The sequence below is a fragment of the Conger conger genome, chromosome 7 (assembly GCF_963514075.1).
Source record: "Conger conger chromosome 7, fConCon1.1, whole genome shotgun sequence".
NCBI classification, from domain to species: domain Eukaryota; kingdom Metazoa; phylum Chordata; class Actinopteri; order Anguilliformes; family Congridae; genus Conger; species Conger conger.
This window is the reverse complement of record NC_083766.1, coordinates 63,465,633-63,488,850: the sequence shown is the minus strand read 5'-3', so window position 1 is coordinate 63,488,850 and position 23,218 is coordinate 63,465,633. Positions and strand designations below refer to the sequence as shown.

Below are 23,218 nucleotides of genomic sequence, written 5' to 3'. Positions count from 1 at the left end.
ATAATCCAGCATACAGTATTGAGCTACATTTGGTAGAGTTGTCGTGTCGACTAACTAGCTTTGCAGACTAGCTAGCACGCTCTCCTGTTGAGGAAAATTTTGATTTATAAAATGTCTTGAACTAAATCGGCTACTCGCCACTTTCCAAATAGGCGCTTAGTTATGGAACTACATAATAATTAGTATTCCCTGAGATTTTATGTTAAAATACAAACGTTTATTGTATGTTAACATTTTAACTGTAGAAAACGTTCCTGGGTGTTTTTTTTGTTTTGTTTTGTTTGCGTCCCATGTCTCCGACATAAATTAGGAACGCATAACGATGTGGGCTTTAATATTCACACGGATAAAGATTTTATTTTATGAACCTTTATTTATACAGGGTAAGAGGACCATCGTCTCCCTGCGTGTGACCCACATAACTGCATAAGAGCTGCTTTGTGGTGGAAACCAATCTGCGAATGCAGTAGCTAGCACAAAGAGTAAACTTAGTTATCCAAGTCCCAAAAGGTTACAAGCTTTAATTGCCGAGGTCTGAATACATTTCGTATTGTATTTTGAGCAAAGAAAAGTGAATTTTATAAAAAGGGGTAAGAAACACATCTCACAATCTGATTGATTCATAGCAGCGATACATTTTCTATATACCACTGCTTGAGCTTAAATATAAACGTGTTTTTGCCAGATTTGGCTAGTTATGCAGAAGCAAACAGTTGGGATGCAGTAGGCCTACAATATTATCACGCATAATGTAGATTATTTTGCTTACTTCATTTACTTAACATTTTTATAAGGCTTTTGTCGTGTACGGAATGAGGTCATTGAGGTTTTCTGGTGTTCCATTGCCAGCTGGTATTGTTTTCCCAACAAATCGGGTCGTTTGCTAGGGCGCTTGTCATTTGCAAAATATTATGGATGTTGTAGTTTATGAATTTAAAGCATGTGTTCGCCTATCGGTGATTCCGCGGTTCATTCGGTAAACAATGTGAATGTCAAAATAATGGTGTGTGGGAATGAATGCGCTAATTCGCCCTGCGTTTTCGTTTGAGCTAGGTTGCTAGCTAAAGACTTATTTGAAGTTTAAGACCAAGTTGACTGTCCCGCTGTAACGTGTATCGCGCTACGTATCAGTGTATGCTTAGCCAGTTAAGGCCGTGATCACTGCAAGGAAATGCGCACAGGCAATCTTGAACGAATCTTGATTTCTTTAGGATACGTTCAGACGAAAATCAATAAACGTGTAACTGTCAATGTAAACATGTATTCGTTGTGTGGATACGACATGTAGTCTTTGTACTACTAAAGATATGTACCGATTTATATAGTCCGGCAGGTGACCCTATTTATGTCTCTGTGGCGCAATCGGTTAGCGCGTTCGGCTGTTAACCGAAAGGTTGGTGGTTCGAGCCCACCCAGGGACGCGTGTCTTTTCTCTTAACCGTATTATCTCGTGAAAACGTTTTTTTCTTGCTCTCAAAGACACGACACAAGCATATAGTCCTGTATTCTCCTTCCTGGAATGGAGAATTCAGACACGACGAAGAACCATTTAGATTCCATTAAAAACGGGAAATAACACGAATATTCATTCATTTCACAGCAAGTGATATGTGGTGACCAGCTGAAAAACAAAATGGCCGCCATGTTTCTCAGTGAAACTACAGTCCTATGGAAACTGAGGAGCGCCAGAGCTGAGAGACGCAATAGGAAATTATGTTATTATTCTAGAGGATTCAGAGCGCATGATATGTCCTTATTTCTCCTTCTTTCTCTCTTCCTCTCGCTCTTCATCCCTCAGTCGCGGTCAGGCTGCAGTTCCAGCTTCGGCCACTGTGTGTCACTGATAGCTCTCGAAAGCCAGCTTGGTTCAGGGGTTGACCGCCTTTATATCCACCACTGTGCATTGTGGTATAAAACACATTGTGTGCAATCTACCTTGGTTTACAAAATGTGGGGTGTCTATATACTGTATGAATTACCGTCTGACTATGTATGGACATCAGTGTGTGCCCCGAGACACAGTGTTCATGGTCTCTGTGGCCCAATCGGTCGGTGCGTTCGGCTGTTACCCGAAAGGTTGGTGGTTCGAGCCCACCCAGGGACGGTGTGTTTTATTTCACGTGCGTTCAAACCTCAAAGTACTGACTGCTTTGGGGGAGAGGGGGCGTGTCTCTGAAGAGGCTCTGGTCCTCTGTGCTTATTTTAGTGGAGCAGTCACCTTCATCGCCCCACTGCATCAGCGACCTTCACTCAGGTTGGGCTCCAACAGCCCGGGGAGTGGATTCTCAGCCATGGGGTGTAAGCCCAGCGTGCGCTATTCTCTCAGCCACTGTACAGTGTGGCAATATTGTTGCTTTTGCAGCTAAAAAATGTGCAAACATTTATTTCAAAAATCCAGTCATGTTCCAGCAAAAAGTTGTTTTGTTCAATTGAGTTTTTAATTCATGTCGGATCTGCATGAAGCAAAATTCACAAAAGAAAACACAAAACGCGGAAGGGCCGACCTGGACCTACCTCTGGACTGAATGGGCGTTTTGTGTGACAGCCTTGCTCATATTGTCTCTCTTGTCTTTATGATTTCAGTGTCGACCCTGTGGAACAGGCATCTCTGATTGTTTTTATGTTCTTCTATTAGGGTAGAAAAATATGAAGATCTTTCAGCTGTGAGGGCATTCTTAAAGCTTGTGAGACTTTCCATGCCAGGAAGAAAGCTTGTAGTTTTGTTGAACGCCATTTTCTTTCTAGAGCACATGGACAAGCTCCCGGCCCAGCAGGGAGGGATCCAGTGGCCATGGTCCATGTCGGGACCGATGACACGGGGAGGGGCAGGCTGGAGAAAGAGCCCTGAGCCCAGAGCCCAGAGCCAGCACCTGAGACCCCTCACCACACACCCAGGGTGCCGTGTTACTTTCAGTTCTTAAAACAACGAGCTTGTGTCCCGCGAGGGAGCCGCCCAAACCATCAACCTTTCAGTTACAGAGACCGTGGCCCTGCCTGTCAGGGAGCGGATTCTCGGCTATGGGGGAGAGCCCTGCCTGCTCTTTTCTCTCCGCTGCTTTGAAGTGTGACAATAACATCAAATAACATCATCCCTGGACGAGACGAGAGGCTTTCAATCAAATTGATGCTTGTACCCATTTATACCATTTATATGTGGAGTCAGTTGAGGTGGTTTTCAAGGTGAAAATCCTCCACCGTACGCCCTGGAGTGTGCGATCTCTCAGCAGCACACCCTGCGTGCCCCTGAAGCAGACATGCTCAGCAGGCTCTTAGTGCCTTAGTTCTGCAGACACAGCACGGTAGCGTGGCCGAGCGGTCTAAGGCGCTGGATTAAGGCTCCAGTCTCTTCGGGGGCGTGGGTTCGAATCCCACCGCTGCCAATACGACTCTTTTAATGCAAGAGCACAGTTGAAGTAAGGTGAAAATAACAGCACAGGAAATCTCATTAAACCTTCCCGAGAGCAGAGCTTTTGGTGTTGACCTCATCAACAGTCTTTGTTGTGCACTTAAAAGTTTCTATTTCCAGAGAAGCAGATTAAAAAGAAGAGGAACTCGGAGCTTATTGCGTGTGCTGTAGGCTAAATGACATTCGCTGAAGCAAATAAAGAAACAAAGAATGCCAATGGATGAAATGAGGAAGAAAGATCACTCCCAACAGGCCTGCTGTAGGAGTGCTCTTCTCTGTGTTTGTATCTCCAGTTTGGGAAATTCCTGTTCTTTTCCCAGTTATTTTCCTGTGACTTTCACCCTCCCTATGCAATTGAATTATCTTATGCAGTCCCCTCCAAAAGTGTTGGAACAGCAAGGTCAATTCATTTGTTTTTGCTATACAAAAGATGTTCATGAGATGGCAGATCCGAATTTCAGCTTTTATTTCCTGTTATTTTTATCGATATTTGTTGAACAACTTAGAACATATCACCGCTTGTATCAGACCACCCAATTTTTAGGTGGGCAAAAGTATTGGAACATGTGGCTGTGTCCTGGTTAGATTGATTGGTTAAACTATAAACAGTTCTGAATGTCTGCTCTTGGGTTTTGCTTGTGAAGACTGCATTTGTGTTAGAAACGATAAACCAACATGAAGAACAGAGAGCTGTCTTTGGGAGAAAAGCAGCCATTTTGAAGCTTAGAAAAGAGGGGCGACCGACTGCTTGTAACTGAAATAGGCTGCAGTAAAAGCCTATCACAAAATAACAATGCAAGTTTGATGTTTGGGTTGCAGGCTTCATGCAGTTATCACAAGCAAGGGATATGCTACCAAATATGAAGTGTTATTTACTTTCATTTACTTAAACACTCTCTGTTCCAATACCTTTGCTCACCCAAAAATTGGGTGGTCTGATACGAAAGGTGCTATGTTCTATGTAGTTTAACACATTTAGGTGTAAATACCAGGAAATAAAAACAGAAATTCTTAACTCTTGTCTCATGTTCACCCTTTAATGTCAACCCCAAATGTATTCAGTGTATTGCAAAAATGAAGGAATTGGCCTTGCTGTTCCAATACTTTTGGAGGGGACTGTAACTGATCAAATAAAGCAGCTGATTACATAAGTAACTCACCTCACCTGGTTTCTTGGGTCTGAATTGGTTTGCTGATGTTACGGTAAAAACTAAAACCAACTGACCGGCCTCCCTGGCCAGGAGTGAAGGTCGCTGATGCAGTGGGGCGATGAAGGTGACTGCTCCACTAAAATAAGCACAGAGGACCAGAGCCACTTCAGAGACACGCCCCCTCTCCCCCAAAGCAGTCAGTACTTTGAGGTTTGAACACACGTGAAATAAAACACACCGTCCCTGGGTGGGCTCGAACCACCAACCTTTCGGTTAACAGCCGAACGCGCTGACCGATTGGGCAACAGAGACTCACTTGGGTTAGGAACTGATGTGCATACGCAGTTTTCAGAAGGTCTTGGGTTCAAAAACCAGACAAGCAAATCACACCTATGGCAAGTGCTCCAGGTCTGAAATCCAGAACCATAAGGAGTGTATATAGCGTATAGAGTGTATATAGCGTATAGAGTGGATGTAGCATATAGAGTGTATATAGCGCATAGAGTGTATAGAGTGGATATAGCGTAAAGAGTGTATATAGCGTATAGAGTGTATATAGCGTATAGAGTGGATATAGCGTATAGAGTGGATGTAGCGTATAGAGTGTATGTAGCGTATAATAATAATAATAATAATACATCAAATTTATATAGCGCTTTTCATGGTACCCAAAGACGCTTTACAAAATAAATAAAAATAACAGCTTTTTTAAGAAAATAAATAAATAAAAAGGCTAAAAAGAGGAAAGATTAAGAACAAAAGCTAAATGTAAAGGGAGCAAAACAAAATAAACAACTTTATTATGAGAGAAAACCAAAAGTTAAAAGGCTAAAAAGGGCTGGATTAAAACAACAGCTAAGGCTAGAGGGAGATTTAAAATGTGGGGAAAGCAAGTCTGAATAGGTGGGTTTTGAGGGACGTTTTGAACACGGAAAGGGTGGGGGCTGTCTTAATGTGGGGTGGCAGTGCGTTCCAGAGAGTGGGGGCAGCGACTGAAAAAGCCCTGTCACCCCAGGTGCGTTTGGTTTTCCTGTGGGGGAAATCAAGGAGGTTGGCATCAGCAGATCTGAGGGAGCGGGTGGGGACATGAGGTTGAAGGAGGTCGGAGAGGTATTGGGGAGCCTGGTTATTGAGGGCCTTGTAAGTGGTAGTGAGAATTTTAAAGTCAATTCTGTGTTTGACTGGGAGTCAGTGAAGGTCATGGAGGACTGGGGTGATGTGGTGTCTGGAGTGGGTTCTGGTGAGGAGGCGGGCAGCAGAGTTTTGCACATATTGCAGTTTTTTAAGGATTTTGGAGGTGGTACCGTAGAGGAGGCTATTGCAGTAGTCGAGTCTGGATGAGATAAAGGCATGGATGAGTGTCTCTGCAGCAGTTTGGGATAGGGAGGGACGGAGGCGGGCAATGTTGCGGAGGTGGAAGAAGGCTGTTTTAGTGATTTGGTTGACATGGGACTGGAAGGAGAGGGTGGGATCGAAGATGACACCAAGGTTACGAACTTTGGTGGAGGGGGTGACAATAGAGCCGTCGATGTTGAGGGAGAAATTGCGAGTGGAGCGGGTGAGGGCATCTGGACCAATGATAAGGATCTCGGATTTATTGCAGTTGAGTTTTAGAAAGTTTGTTTGCATCCAGGTTTTAATATCAGACAGGCAGGTGGTGAGGGTGGAGAGAGTGGTAGCAGTGATGGTTTTGGAGGGGAGGTAGAGCTGTGTGTCGTCTGCGTAACAGTGGAAATTGAGGCCATGGTGGCGAAGGATCTGTCCAAGGGGGAGAATGTAAAGGATGAACAGAAGGGGGCCAAGCACCGAGCCCTGGGGGACACCTTGGTTGACGGGGGTTGTGACGGATTTACAGTTGTTTATGGAGATGAATTGATGTCTGTCGGAAAGGTAGGAGGTGAACCAGGAAAGGGCAGTGCCAGTGATACCAAGGGTGGATTTGAGGCGTGAAAGGAGGATGGGGTGGTTGATGGTGTCAAATGCAGCACTAAGGTCGAGGAGGATGAGGATGTTGAGTGAACCGATGTCGCAGGAGAGCAGGAGGTCGTTGGTGACTCTGATGAGGGCCGTCTCTGTGCTGTGTTTGGAGCGGAAACCGGATTGAAATTGTTCGAAGAGGTTATGGGATTGCAGGTAGGTGGTGATTTGAGTAGTGACAACACGTTCCAGGATTTTTGACAGAAAGGGTAGGTTGGAAATGGGCCAGTAGTTGTTGGGGGAGACAGGGTCTAGACCAGGTTTCTTGAGGATGGGTGTGATGGAGGCAAGCTTTAGAGGAGGGGGAACTGAACCAGAGGAGAGGGAGGCGTTAACCGTTTTGGTGATGAGTGGGGAGAGTGTGGAGAGGCAATCCTTAAGGAGGGAGGTGGGGAGGGGGTCCAGGGAGCAGGTTGAGGACTTCATACCAGCAACTACAGAGGAGAGGTCAGATGTGGAGATATTAAGGAATGTGGAAAAGGAGTGAGTAGGGAGTGGGGGGGGGCTCAGGCTGAGGTCCAGGGGGGGGGAGATGGTCAGCTGGTTGTGGATAGTGTTGATTTTGTCATCAAAAAATGAGAGGAAGTTATTGCATTTATCAACGGTGAAAGAGCGTGAGATGGTGTCCATGGGATTGAGCAGTTTGTTGATGGTGGAGAAGAGAACTCTGGGGTTGCTGTTTTCAGACTGGATGATGCCGGAATAGTAGGAGGAGCGGAGTTGAGGGTGGTTTTGTAGAGCTGTAGGTGTTGTTGGTAGATGTCTTTGTGTATGGTTAATCCAGTTTTTTTAGCAAGCCTTTCTAGCTGACGGCCCTTTTTTTTGAGGCAATGCAGTTCGTCAGTGTACCAGGGGGCAGTGTTGGTGAAGGAGACACAACGTGTTTGGGTGGGTGCGAGCTGGTCCAGGCAGGAGGAGAGTGAGTTATTGTAGATGTTAACCAGATCGGTGGGGGAAACGGTCTGGTTGAAGGAGGAGTCAGAAATGGTGCTGGAGAGGGATGTGGACAGAGAAGCTGAATTTATGGACTTGAGGTTCCGGAAGGTTATGGTTCGCTTTTGCTTATCCAAGGGGGAGGGGTTATCCATGTGGAAGGTGATGGCCAGGTGGTCAGACACAGTGGAAGTGAGGTCGATGCAGGATATATGGCTGATGGTGGTGCCAGAGGAGCAGACCAGGTCCAGAGTGTGGCCTTTGTTGTGTGTGGGGAAATCAATGTGTTGGGTGATGTTGAAGAATGTGAGAATTTCCAGTAGTTCTATTGCTGTTGTGCATTTGGTGGAGTCCATGTGGATGTTGAAATCGCCAAGCAGAAGTATAGACGGGGATATGGCACAGAGCTGGGTGAGAAACTCAGAGAGGTCGGAAAGAAAGGTGGGGTTGGGTTTGGGAGGACGATAGATGATGGCAATGACCAGGGGTATGGGGCCGGATATTTTTAAGCAGAGGGATTCAAATGAGGTGGGAGCCTGGATGGGAACTTGAGTTGTTTTTATTTCATGGCGGTGGATGACAGCAATTCCACCGCCAGTTTTCCCTTCCAGGCGAGGCTTGTCCATGTACACATAACCAGGGGGGTTGCTTTATTTAGTGAAAAGTAGTCCAGCGGTTTTTGCCAGGTTTCAGTGAGAAAAATGATGAAAGTCCAGGTTATTATCATTAATAAATTCACTAATGATGAGTTCTTTGAGATTAAGTGAGCGGGTGTTGAAAAGTGCACAGGTGAGATGGGATGATTTTTTGGTGGCATGAGAAACCTTGGCTAAGGTTCTCAGAGAGTCCGGGTGCACGTGCTGTTTGTTTTGTTGACATCGTGATGTCACTGCTGGACGCCGGGTGGACCAGAGCGAGGGGATGGGATTTCCAGAGCGGACAACAAACTTTCGTCGGCAGCTTCGGTGGATATTGCCAGGCCGGCGGAGAAGTCCGTGTTCTTTGATTTTTGAAATATAGTTATGACCAGGGGTGATGGGGATGTTGAGATGGTGGAGTTGAGAGGTAGAGTAGCAGATGCGCATGATATCCAGGGCGAGAGGTAGCGAAACGCCAGCTCTGCTAACCGTTAGCCAGACGCTAATTGGTAGCTCCACTATGCTAGTGGGTAGCACAGTGAGGCTAGCCGATTGCCTAGCATCTTCGGCAGGTGGTCGCAGGCGATGCACTCGTGGTCAGAGTGCTAGCAAGCAGAGTAGGACAGTCCCAAGCATGCCAGACAAAAAAGGGCTTAATTGCAGTCAAGCCAGACCTCAGCTTGCTATCCCAGGCTAGCAGCGAGTAAAGGCTAGCTATGCTAGCTAGCTCTGGGGCAAAGGCAGCAGCCAAGGGGAAGTAGCAGTCCTAGCACAAAATGATAGCCACGGAGCTCACTGAGAGGCAACGGTCCCAGCCGACGAAGGACTAACCGTACCAAGACAGCAGGGAGGCTGTCTGGGGGATACCTCGTCAAGTGGTTGTCCGGTGGTACGGCAGCAATGTGGGCAGACAGACCCAGCTGGAGCGGTGAAAAGAACGGGTCCAGAGGCAGCATGAACCCCGGGTGTTAACAGCTGGAGGTAGCAATAGCTCCGGTAGCAGCCACAGGTAGGTCGGTCGGATGATTCGATCTTTTTTGCAACCGTGGAAAAATAAATAAAAAGACTAAAAAAAGGTCTAGGAACAAATGCTAATTAGACTAACTAAACAAAATAACCTACGAAACACAATACGAATCTCAGTCGAACGGAGAAGCGGCGAACAAGCAGCGCCAGCGTCCTCTCACGTAGCCCAGGACGGCTCTTTTTACTTCAGTCCATGTTCGCCAGCCTCCCACCAGCAGAGTCTGAGTGCCTGGGCATTAAGTCCAATAGAGTGTATATAGCGTATAGAGTGTATATAGCGTATAGAGTGGATATAGCATATAGAGTGTATATGGCGTATAGAGTGTATATAGCGTATAGAGTGTATATAGCGTATAGAGTGTATATGGCGTATAGAGTGTATATAGCGTATAGAGTGGATATAGCGTATAGAGTGTATATAGCGTATAGAGTGTATATAGCGTATAGAGTGGATATAGCGTATAGAGTGTATATGGCGTATAGAGTGTATATAGCGTATAGAGTGGATATAGCGTATAGAGTGTATATAGCGTATAGAGTGTATATAGCGTATAGAGTGGATATAGCGTATAGAGTGGATATAGCGTATAGAGTGTATATGGCGTATAGAGTGTATATAGCGTATAGAGTGGATATAGCGTATAGAGTGGATATAGCGTGTAGAGCAGGGGTCGGCATCCCTGGTCCTGGAGAGCCGCAGGGTGTGCTGGAGGAGGAGGAGGAGAGAGGAGGGGAGAGGGTGGGAGGGAGGGGAGAGAGGAGGGGAGAGGGTGGGAGGGAGGGAGGGAGGAGGGGAGAGGGAGGGAGAAGTCAGAGAGACATCCAGTGAGAATATTTGGGTAGGCCTGTATACTGTGTACTGTATCATGTGTTCAGTGGTGAATCCTCCGGGGTAACATCTGATGCATCAAACCTTGGTGCATGTATGTATTCAGGTTTGTGCCAGCTGGTCCATCAGATTCAACCCCCTCCCCTCTGTACAGCATACTCTGCATCCATCCATGTGGACTTTCTAGTTTTCCTGCTGGTTTAATACCTGAGCTGTTCCCATCTTAGCCTGTAGGCCAGCAGAGCCTGGGCTCCCCCTATAGCCGGGTTCCTCTCCAGATCTCTTCCCGTCTCGCCACTGTTTGACTCTTATATTATTTGGGGACTTATATTATTTGGCTGATTCATGTTTCTAGCTTTCTGTGACTGTGTAAAGTGTCTTTGGGACAGTCTGCTGTGAAAAGCGCTACACAAATATCAAGAGTGTGTGAGATGTGGTGATGAGCAGAGAGAACTGCTTCAGACAGGGTTGTGTCGGTGACTCATCGCTCTAAGATCGAGACCTCATGTCCTCACAACCCCTTTCAGAGACGCTGAACGTCCTTAAAAAGAGCCTCTTTACCCCAGAGCTCCAGAGCTCTTAAATTTACATTTCTTTTGTGAAAGAGATTTTCATTCTCAGAGCGATCCTGAAAAGCCCGTCCGTCGCCCGTGCCAATCCCCGAGAAACTGATCCAGGATCAGAATTCCCACTTTCAGTGAGAGACATTGAGGAGCGTTTCACTGAAGGCCTGGAACAGTCTATGATCTGGACTAACAGAAGGTTTTTACAGGTCTTCTGTGAACGGGACCCAGAAAGGACTTCCTACATGAGTTACCTGGGCGGCAGGTAAGTTTGGGAGCCCTGACAGACATGGGAGGGGGGTGTCAGGTTGTGGAACTCCAGTCCAAATATGGAGAAAATCACAAAAAGAAAAAACTTATTTTAATTGTAAAGACAGGTGACAGGCTGTCCTGTGTTTCAGAGGCTGTGGATATTATGATGTCACTGTTTTTCTCTCATATTCACTCATTCATATCCTTCATTCAATGCACATTAGAGCTTCTACACAATGCTTTGGGAAAGACGTGACCTGCATTTCAGGCCAGTGTAGGGGCTGCAGTCCAGACAGAATGTGGAGGTGGGAGGCGGGATCACCTGGGCATTGACACCCGCCAGTTCAATGGAGATGTCCAATCCCGACGCTCCTGCCCCTAGCACCACCACTGATTGGCCGGCGAAAGGCTCTGGGACTCGATAGGCGTGGCTGTGCAGCAGGGTGCCTGTAGGGGGCAGCAGAGTGGAGCAGCCATAGGCCCTGATCACAACACACTCAGTGAAGAACAATCACAATCAGTCAAAACAATCACAATCAGCACACTCTGCGAAGAACAATCACAATCAGTCAAAACAATCACAATCAGCACACTCAGCGAAGAACAATCACAATCAGCCAGAACAATCACAATCAGCACACTCAGCGAAGAACAATCACAGTCAGCCAAAATAATCACAATCGGCACACTCAGCGAAGAACAATCACAGTCAGTCAAAATAATCACAATCAGCACACTCAGCGAAGAACAATCACAGTCAGCCAAAATAATCACAATCGGCACACTCAGCGAAGAACAATCACAGTCAGCCAAAATAATCACAATCAGCACACTCAGCGAAGAACAATCACAGTCAGCCAAAACAATCACAATCAGCACACTCAGCGAAGAACAATCACAGTCAGCCAAAATAATGACAATCAGCACACTCAGCGAAGAACAATCACAGTCAGCCAAAACAATCACAATCAGCACACTCAGCGAAGAACAATCACAGTCAGTCAAAACAATCACAATCAGCACACTCAGCGAAGAACAATCACAGTCAGTCAAAATAATCACAATCAGCACACTCAGCGAAGAACAATCACAGTCAGTCAAAATAATCACAATCAGCACACTCAGCGAAGAACAATCACAATCAGTCAAAATAATCACAATCAGCACACTCAGCGAAGAACAATCACAGTCAGCCAAAACAGTCACAATCAGCACACTCAGCGAAGAACAATCACAATCAGTCAAAACAATCACAATCCCCACACACAGCCAAAAACAATCACAATAATAAAAATAGCTGTTCTGGATTTTACTCTGTGAACTTTTTCTGCATGCTCAGTGATCCTGCATTGTGATATACGATGGTGCTCCTGAAAGTCTGAACTGTATTGTACAGCCAAATCTGAAGATTGATTTGTAACAGCTTATGAGAATGAATCGAGCTGTCTATGGCATATGTTACTACAACACTAAACAATAACCGTAACGTATGCATGGAATGAGAATGAAACTTTCCTTCAGTTCTCTATTGGAGAATGGAATGGCTTCAGAGGGGCACAGCGAAGGCCCGGCTGACCCTGCTACTGACCGACGTCGTCCTTTCTTACCAAAGAGAACAAACGCTGCGACATTACACCAGGAGGACTTCAGCTACACCCATGAACTCGAGCATTCTGCTCACACCCCGCAGACAAACTATGAGAATCAGCCCCGCTGACAGAGACACGATTCAGCCCCGCTGACAGAGACATGATTCAGCCCCGCTGACAGAGACATGATTCAGCCCCGCTGACAGAGACAGAGACATGATTCAGCCCCGCTGACAGAGACAGAGACATGATTCAGCCCTGCTGACAGAGACATGATTCAGCCCCGCTGACAGAGACACGATTCAGCCCCGCTGACAGAGACAGAGACATGATTCAGCCCTGCTGACAGAGACATGATTCAGCCCTGCTGACAGAGACATGATTCAGCCCCGCTGACAGAGACATGATTCAGCCCCGCTGACAGAGACATGATTCAGCCCCGCTTACAGAGACATGATTCAGCCCCGCTTACAGAGACATGATTCAGCCCCGCTGACAGAGACAGAGACATGATTCAGCCCCGCTGACAGAGACATGATTCAGCCCCGCTGACAGAGACATGATTCAGCCCTGCTGACAGAGACATGATTCAGCCCCGCTGACAGAGACATGATTCAGCCCCGCTGACAGAGACATGATTCAGCCCCGCTGACAGAGACATGATTCAGCCCCGCTGACAGAGACAGAGACATGATTCAGCCCCGCTTACAGAGACAGAGACATGATTCAGCCCCGCTGACAGAGACAGAGACATGATTCAGCCCCGCTGAAAGAGACAGAGACATGATTCAGCCCCGCTGACAGAGACATGATTCAGCCCCGCTGACAGAGACATGATTCAGCCCCGCTGACAGAGAAATGATTCAGCCCCGCTGACAGAGACAGAGACATGATTCAGCCCCGCTGAAAGAGACAGAGACATGATTCAGCCCCGCTGAAAGAGACAGAGACATGATTCAGCCCTGCTGACAGAGACATGATTCAGCCCCGCTTACAGAGACATGATTCAGCCCCGCTGACAGAGACATGATTCAGCCCCGCTGACAGAGACATGATTCAGCCCCGCTGACAGAGACATGATTCAGCCCCAGGGTGCGATGCTCCACTAAATATCGATTTTGTGGAATGAACTGTGCCTGGGTCACACACCCACCAAGTTTAGTAAACAATCACTGGTGTGTGATTACAGCCTGCAGGGAAAACACAGACAGGTGTGCCGGGAAAACGGGCAGGTAGGGGTCAGAGTAATGCCTGCAGGGAGAAAGAGGTCAAAGGTCAGAGGTCATCACCACCACCACCACCTCTGAGAAGAGGATAATACCACAGATTGCCTGAAATAACCAGATAAATCAGTTGCATATTCCCAACGTCAAAAACTGCATTTCCTGTCAGTGTTGAAGCTGGCTCAGTGTTTTGATTTCCGATTTGCTGGATCCTTATGAATATTCATGAATATATATATATAATATTATGAATATTCTGGGTTTAAGGTTGACACTAAATGAGGAACAGACAGCAGGAGGAAGGTTGGTTGGTTGATTGGCCTGGAGCAGCAGGGCAGGATGGGGTTTCGGCCCTCTCACCCGTTGCAGACGAACACAGCGTCGAATGTCTCAGTCCTCGGTCCACCCTGCCCACCTGATGATGTCACCTCCCACGTCACCTTTCCCTCCCCCGTCTCCATGGCGACCGGCTTCACTTCCTCCACCACAGTTTTAAACTGAGCACATGGGGTATTTCATCACCGTGTTCATACCCAAAAACAGCAACAGTTACCATCCGTGCTCCAGTGGGGTTCTGGCTTTAGCTGGATCGCATGCTTTACTTGGGGTTATTAAAAGCTTGTGTGTCACATATGAGTGTTAGTTGTTGCCACAGTGACTGTACTCTGATGTGAGGGGGTGAAGTGATTGTCATGGTAACAGTACCTTGATGGGAGAGGGGTTGTCATAGTGACGGTATGCAGATGTGAGAGGGGCTGACATGGTGACAGTGCCCGGATGTGAGTGGTGATGTGGTTGTCATGGTGACGGTATCCAGATGTGAGAGGGGTTGTCATGTTGACAGTACACAGATGTGAGGGGTGATGTGGTTGTCATGGTGACGGTACCCGGATGTAAGGGGTGATGCGGTAGTGCTGACTGTATCTCTCCAGGTATCGCTTCACTTCCTGATGGGGCAGGAAGGAGGGCAGCTGGAGGTCAAAGGGGAAATCCGGGAACATCATCACCTCCTTGGGCAGGTTGGTCCTGAGAGGGGGGGTGCATTTGAGTATGTGCTGTACTGATATGTGTTTCTGGGATTATAAATGAGTGTTTATTTACAGTAGCATTTGTTTGATGCACATGTTGGCTTTACCTGTGTGCTCAGGTGAGGCTGTACCTGTGTGCTGAGGTGAGGTGGGTACCTGAGATTGCGGTACATGCTGCTGTGGATGGGCAGGCCGTTGTCATGGCAGCCCACGCGCTCTTCGTAAACCCAGGTCCCGCCCACGCCGCCGCTCAGCTCATACACCACCGGGGGCAGGAAGTTGTTCTGGCGCGACAGGATGTGACGCGCAGCGCAGAGCCCCGCCGCCCCAGCCCCCACCACGGCCACGCGCAGCTGCCCAGACATCCTGCAGGGGGCGCCAGAGCAGAGGGTTCTCATGCGCCCGCGTGCGCTCCTCCCCTCAGCCAAACACACAGGATCTGTGCATCATTACTCACAGCCAGCTTTATTTTATGTATTTTCATGAAATCTAACTATCTGTAGCTATGTTACTAAGACAGCTAGTTTGCTAATCTGTCATGTTAGTTCACAAGTTCAAAAAGCTGCTCTCTTCCAGGCATCACTGAGGGAAGGAAAGCACCATGCTATGGGTCTCTGTAGGTGACCCCTCTCTACAGGGTCTCTCTATAGGTGACCCCTCTCTATAGGGTCTCTCTATAGGTGACCCCTCTCTATAGGGTCTGTCTGTTGGTGACTCCTATCTATAGGGTCTGTCTGTGGGTGACCCCTCTCTATAGGGTCTCTCTATAGGTGACCCCTCTCTATAGGGTCTCTGTAGGTGACCCCTCTCTATAGGGTCTCTGTAGGTGACCCCTCTCTATAGGGTCTCTCTGTGGGTGACCCCTATCTATTAGGTCTTTCTATAGGTGCCCCCTATTGGGTCTCTCTATGGGTGACCCCTCTCTATAGGGTATCTCTGTAGGTGACCCCTATCTATAGGGTCTCTGTAGGTGACCCCTCTCTATAGGGTCTCTCTATAGGTGACCCCTATCTATAGGGTATGTCTATAGGTGACTCCTCTCTATAGGGTCTCTCTGTAGGTGACCCCTATCTATAGGGTCTCTGTAGGTGACCCCTCTCTATAGGGCCTCTCTGTGTGTGACCCCTATCTATTGGGTCTCTCTATAGGTGGCCCCTATTTGGTCTCTCTATAGGTGACCCCTCTCTATAGGGTATCTCTATAGGTGACCCCTATCTATAGGGTATCTCTGTAGGTGACTGCTCTCTATAGGGTCTCTCTGTAGGTGACCCCTATCTATAGGGTCTCTGTAGGTGACCCCTCTCTATAGGGTCTCTCTGGGGGTGACCCCTATCTATTGGGTCTCTCTATAGGTGATCCCTCTCTATAGGGTCTCTCTGGGGGTGACCCCTATCTATTGGGTCTCTCTATAGGTGACCCCTCTCTATAGGGTCTGTCTGTCGGTGACTCCTATCTATAGGGTCTGTCTGTGGGTGACCCCTCTCTATAGGGTCTCTTTATAGGTGACCCCTATCTATAGGGTATCTGTAGGTGACTCCTCTCAATAGGGTCTGTCTGTAGTTGGCCCCTATCTATAGGGTCTCTCTGTAGGTGACCCCTCTCTATAGGGTCTCTGTAGGTGACCCCTCTCTATAGGGTCTCTGTAGGTGACCCCTCTCTATAGGGTCTCTGTAGGTGACCCCTCTCTATAGGGTCTCTCTGTAGGTGACCCCTATCTATAGGGTATGTCTATAGGTGACCCCTATCTATAGGGTATCTGTAGGTGACTCCTCTCAATAGGGTCTGTCTGTAGTTGGCCCCTATCTATAGGGTCTCTCTGTAGGTGACCCCTCTCTATAGGGTCTCTGTAGGTGACCCCTCTCTATAGGGTCTCTCTGGGGGTGACCCCTATCTATTGGGTCTCTCTATAGGTGATCCCTCTCTATAGGGTCTCTCTATAGGTGACCCCTCTCTATAGGGTCTCTCTGTAGGTGACCCCTCTCTGTAGGGTCACTACTTTTCTTCACCATCGCAGGATTCCAGCTCCCTGTATGTGTTAATAACCTACAAACACCAAATAGCAGCAATTTACCACATAATCCGCTTGAGCTGAACGATGATCACTCTTCCATTTCAATACCATTTAAATTTTTGTTAGAAAAAAGCTTTATATTTTGGGTTTAAGTCAGAAATATATCACTAAAAAGGCACAAATATGTGTCATTTTTGTATGTAAAAAGCCCATATTTCAGCAACAAATGAATCATCAGATCAGAGGGTGAAATAATCATGTTTTGACCTATAGAGGGTGAAATAATCATGTTTTGGCCTATCGAGGGTGAAATAATCATGTTTTAGTTCCACGAAAAATGTCTCAAAAGGTATTCATTTTTTTATCACAGGAGGTTTGCATGCAAGTTCTCTTATTTTTAAGTATTATTAGCATTACATTCGGAAAAACATCAAGATGCAGATCATCGCGTAGACTACACGCGCACACCTTGGAAGTGAGTCATTAAATAAAACGACCTGCAAAACGAAGTGCGAAGCAGGGATCGAGCAAAATGATTTAATGCATAAACAAGCGGTTACAATCAGGAAATATATACCTTACAAACGTCAATATCGCAAGACCTGGATCAATGTCTGTTCAAATGAACAGAACAAAGTCTAAAAACAAATATACAAACAAACAAAACAACGAACATGATGGATGGTTGTCAGTTTTGGGAGAAGAGAGAGAGCTGATCAATCTTAACAAAAACCAAACCTCACTTCCACAACGGGCTTTGTCTTTCCTCAAAAGCCTCGTGTTTTACACCGCTTTAACACAACACATACAACTTGGTAAGTGAACTTTGTATTGGATAAATGAGCTATTAACTGCTATAAGATACGTCGCGGACACACTCGACCGTGAGCCATTTGTGCCACAATAGCGACCGTCTCGTGTTTAGCTACTGACTAATACTGCCTGCATACAAATGCAAAGAGACAAATATTTTTGAACAAACTACTGTGTGGGTGAAAATATATATTCCTTATTTTGCTACCGAGCACAGTTATACTGAGAGGATTTCGCAGCTAGTTTGTACTTTCAGAATAACCGGGGCATGATAATCCTTTAACGGATAAATGAACAGGACGGAGACAACAAATGCTACGAAAAATACCAAACATTGTGTGAGGAAAAATATCTTGCCAACTTCCTCTGTCTTATTGTTCACTAAACAGGAATTAAAAAGTTTTGTCAACAAAGTTATAATTGAAGACGGCGGACAATGACAATGTCGGGGAAAATTCACAGAACAAAAGATCTCCCTCCTAAAAGCATGATAAACAATCACAAGTCAAAATCAGACTCCACCTTAGTGAGCAGGCTGGTTCCTCCAAAACTCTTGACGATGTGTGCTAAAAGTGTATCAATATATCCGTATTAAAGTATGATATGTACCCTGTATAGTTTCAAACTGGTTAACTGCTAAATTGTGCTAGAATTACACAGCAGCCAGCTGGGGGGGGGGGTCGTCTCGAACTGTCAAGGACACGGGCAGAGCAAGATATGACTGTACAGCTGAATTCTCCGGGACTCTCGATGTTTTATGCCAGGAGTGTATCTATTTGACTTAGAACATTAATTATAGCTGAGCTTATGAAAACGCAAGAAACCATAGTGAAAACTGTTGAAATGAGAGCAAAGAATGCAACGTATATTTAGTCCCTTAGAAGAGAATAATTAATCAAATGTTTAGTTTGGCTGTATATTAGAAAAGTATATCAGAAGTGAATATTAATGAAATGTTTAGTTTGTCTGTATATTTTCAATGATTACTGCTGCTTAGTTCGTCTTGTAAAAGCGAAAGATACAGAGTGACGTGTATGGATGACGTGTGCCCAGAACTTTATGAGGTCTGGTAGTTTGCCAAGAGCAGGTGCGGGGTGAAGTGAGGACAGGGGGAGTCCTGAACTTTGTTCGTAGTCGGCAGAACACCCTGAACTTTGTACAGAGTTAGCAGAGCATAAGGACCGTTGGCAATTTGCCACAATGACGTTGTAGGAGGAGTGTTGGGAGGAGTATGATAAGTAAAGTGTGGGTGATTTGCCAGAATGAGGTTTGAGGAGGAGTTGTAGGTGGAGTAACTGTGTATAAAATAGGTGTAAAAATGACAGCCGGGGTTCAATTCTGGAGAACTGATCCGGCTTTCCTGAAGAACTTGCTGCCGTGGTGTCGTCTTTTCCCTTCTGAAGATGTTTTTCGACAAATTGAAGATTTGGACTCTGTTGTTTCCTAGACACGACATTAAAATACAGAACATGGACAATGGTTTCTTTGACATTGAGGCACCCCTCACGCCTGCACCACACCCCCGCTATTATCTCAACCGCCGTTTTCTTTCCGTTTTTTCATTTTCATATACTGCCCGTAATACTTTTATATTATTATCTATTTTTTTTTTTTCGCCTTTTATTATCTATATTATTTTATATTTTATCTTTATTTTTCCGCCAGAGCCTGTATTTTCTCCCGTTAATCTCTTTATTCACCCTTTGCGTTTCTTATCTTACACATACATAAATAACGATTTTTACCTGCGTTGCCTCAATACAACGTTATATCCAAACACTTTTCAACACAATTTAGAACACACTTTTATCAGAGATCTATCTTGCAGGAGCCCCTTCTTTGGGTTTCTTTCCTTCCAAGTCTCTGGCCCCTCATCACATAACACTTTTCAGCAGCTTATCAAAAAGTACTCTCCGCCCTGGTCTCCAGTCGCCGGGAGCTTCTCTTTCTCTTTCGTATCCCGGACGAGCCCCCAAATGTCGTGTCTAGGAAACGACAGAGTCCAATTCTTCAATTTGTCGAAAAACATCTTCACGAGGGAAAAGACGACACCACAGCAGCAAGTTCTTCAGGAAAATCAGACTTTATTAGCACACGTGCATAAAGCTGGATCAGTTCTCCAGAATTGAACCCCGGCTGTCATTTTTACACCCATTTTACACACTCCACCTACAACTCCTCCTCAAACTTCATTCTGGCAAATCACCCACACTGTTCTTATCATAACTCCTCCCAACGCTCCTCCTACAATGTCATTGTGGCAAATTTCCAACGGTCCTTATGCTCTGCCTACTCTGTACAAAGTTCAGGGCTTTCTGCCAACTACGAACAAAAAAAAAAAAAAAAAAATGTAAACATTAAATGTATTTAGCACAAAAAAAAAAGAAATAACACAAACGCAGCTTATCTTAGTCACATCCTGAAAGGAAGTGGCATGTAGTCTTGCACCACGAGGCACAAAATGCCTGTAAATAATTATTATATTGGTCAAAAGGAAAGGGGGGGGGGTGCTTCTCTTCGCCGACATGCATTTCTGTAAAACTCCACTGGAGGGCAGCAGAGTCACTACTGAAATACAGTATTGTACAGCAGCATGGTGAGTCATAGTAATAATGGCTATTGATAGGCGTGTGTGTTTGGGGGTAGAGCAGAGGAATTTCATATTGGGGGGGGGGATCACACGTAAGAAGAAAAGTCTTCCCAGCCAGCGAAGATAAGGGCGATGAAGGTTTTCTGTAGAAGCGGCAGTAATGTTGTGTGTGGGGGTTATAGCTTCTGATAGGAAGAGAGAGTGATCGAAAGAGAGGGACAGAGAGCGAGAGAAACCGTGAACGAGAGAGAAATTGAAAGAGTACCAGGGTGATTCAACCTTTTTTATTTTACATTCAGAGTCGGTCGTTTCCCTGCGCTGACAGCGTCATCCTGAGGAGGAATGACACTCCCCCCCCCCCCCCATGAAGGCACGCTGGTGGTGGTAATGACAGTCATTATGATCACGATAATGGCCGACTTCCCATGTCACGTTCATCCGTGTGCGTTCCCGTGGCGATATCAGCCCTGGGAGGGGCCAGGCGTTCCCGTGGCGATATCAGCCCTGGGAGGGGCCAGGCGTTCCCGTGGAGATGTCAGCCCTCGTGCTGGGAGGGGCCAGGCCTTAGCCACGCCCCCCCGGTGCTCCGTCCCGCTGCTCATTGGTCCTTGGGTCCTGTTTCCTGTTTCTTTTCAGCTTTTTTTTTTTGTAAAAGAGATACCTGAATGTCTCTTTCACCTTCAGGAGGAGATGATGGTACAATTTTCAAAACTTAGACTGTGCTAAAGTAGGAATATGTGTGTGTCTGCAGTGTGTGTGTGCTCACACACACTCGCACACACACGCGCACATGCACACACACACACACACACATATACACACACACTCACTCTCACACTCACACACTCACTTACACACTCACACACACACACACACAAACACATATACACACACACTCACTCTCACACTCACACACACACTCACACTCTCACACATACACACACACACACACATATACACACACACTCACTCTCACACTCACACACTCACTTACACACTCACACACACACACACACACAAACACATATACACACACACTCACTCTCACACACACACACACTCACACTCTCACACATACACGCACACACACACATATACACACACACTCACTCTCACACTCACACACTCACTTACACACTCACACACAAACACACACTCACACACTCACTTACACACTCACACACACACACACACAAACACACACTCGCACCCTTTTATGTGCACACGCACACGCTCACATTTAAACTGAGCAAATAGATTTTCTGTGATTTGCTAATTAACTGCATCTCTTCAGCTTTGGAGAAAAAGAGAAACAAACTCATACGGTATTCTTTTCCAAATATTCCCACAATGCAACACACAGAGCACTGAGTGAGAGGGTGTGTTTCAGAGATATAGAGAGGGCGTGTCCACAGAGAGGGGCGTGTCTATAGAGGGGCGTGTTTATGGAGAGGGCGTGTCCATAGAGAGGGGCGTGTCTATGGAGAGGGCGTGTTCATAGAGAGGGGCGTGTCTATGGAGAGGGCGTGTCCACAGAGAGGGGCGTGTCCACAGAGAGGGGCGTGTCTATGGAGAGGGCGTGTCCATATAGAGGGGCGTGTCTATGGAGAGGGCGTGTCCACAGAGAGGGGTGTGTCTATGGAGAGGGGCGTGTCCACAGAGAGGGGTGTGTCTATGGAGAGGGGCGTGTCCACATGCTCAAATGAACTGACTCTGACTCTTATATTTAATACACTTTCTCTCTGTCCCTCTTTTTCTCTTGCCTTTCTATGTCTCTGTCTCTCTTTCTCCCTCACTCCCTCTCCCTCTCTCTATCTCTCCTTGTCTCTCTCACTCCCTCTATCTCTTTCTATCTCTCCTTGTCTCTCACTCCCTCTCTTTCTCTCTCCCTCTCTCACTCCCTCTCGCTCACTCCCTCTCTCTCATTCTCTCTCTCCCTCACTCTCCCTCTCTCTGTACTGAAGCACTCTGCTTATTTGTGAGATGATGATGTCTCCAGTAAAGGTGATGAGGGGGGGAGACAGAGAGAGGGGATGAGGGGGGGAGACAGAGAGAGGGCATGAGGGGATGAGGAGGGGAGACAGAGAGAGGGGATGAGGGGGGGAGACAGAGAGAGGGATGAGGGGGGGAGACAGAGAGAGGGATGAGGGGGGGAGACAGAGAGAGGGATGAGGGGGGAGACAGAGAGAGGGATGAGGGGGGAGACAGAGAGAGGGGATGAGGGGGGGAGAGGAGGGGAGACAGAGAGAGAGAGGGGTGTGGGTGGAGACAGGCCCTCCCTACATGTTAGGGGGGAGGAGAGTGAGAGAGATAGAGAGAGGGAGAGAGCAGAGTGATTTATTCATACATCACAGTGCGTGGGTCAGAAACAGCTCACCCAAACAGCATTCAGATAAGGACACAAAACAGCACCTGCTTCGAGCAGGGAGGGGATACACCCACACACACACACTCACTCACACACACACACACACACACACACACGCTCACACACTCACACACACTCTCACACACACACAGACACACTCACACACATACACTCACACACACACACACACACACACACACACACACCACACTCACACACACACAGACACACACGCTCACACACGCTCACATGTGCACACACACACACTCATTCACTCACACACACAGACACACACACACACACATACACTCACACACACTCACACACACACTCACACACACGCACACACACACCACACTCACACACATACAGACACACACACACACACACACACACATACACTCACACACACTCACACACACATGCTCACACACACACACGCTCACACACACACAGACACGCACACACACACACACGCACACACACACACACACCACACTCACACACACAGACATACACTCACACACACTCACACACACACTTGCACACACACACACAAGCTCTCACACACACATGCTCACACACACACATGCTCACACACACACACACGCGCACACACACACACACACACATACACACACAAGCTCTCACACACACATGCTCACACACACACACACACATACACACACACACATGCTCACACACACACACACACGCTCACACACACACACACACACTTTGTCCCCGTAGGTGTGCTGAAGGTGTGGAAGAGACAGGCAGCTTCTTCCATCATACAGGGACAATATCTTGCACAATTCATG

The 23,218-nt window shown here is 46.8% G+C and overlaps 1 protein-coding gene and 2 non-coding genes across 3 annotated transcripts; 2 read left to right on the top strand and 1 right to left on the bottom strand.

The window, feature by feature from the left end:
* Positions 1-1,347: 1,347 nt before the first annotated feature.
* trnan-guu (transfer RNA asparagine (anticodon GUU)) lies at positions 1,348-1,421 on the top strand. Its single transcript has one exon. It is a non-coding gene; the product is annotated as a tRNA-Asn (tRNA).
* Positions 1,422-3,298: 1,877 nt separating this feature from the next.
* On the top strand, positions 3,299-3,380 carry trnal-aag (transfer RNA leucine (anticodon AAG)). The gene has a single exon. It is a non-coding gene; the product is annotated as a tRNA-Leu (tRNA).
* Positions 3,381-11,004: 7,624 nt separating this feature from the next.
* Positions 11,005-15,013, bottom strand: LOC133133602 (uncharacterized). The gene is made up of 6 exons (XM_061249703.1): positions 14,772-15,013; positions 14,475-14,613; positions 13,948-14,084; positions 13,570-13,615; positions 12,432-12,438; positions 11,005-11,222 (listed from the first exon to the last, which is right to left on the bottom strand). Exons 1-6 carry the CDS (start codon positions 15,011-15,013, stop codon positions 11,005-11,007), a joined length of 789 nt encoding a protein of 262 aa, XP_061105687.1.
* Positions 15,014-23,218: the final 8,205 nt, after the last annotated feature.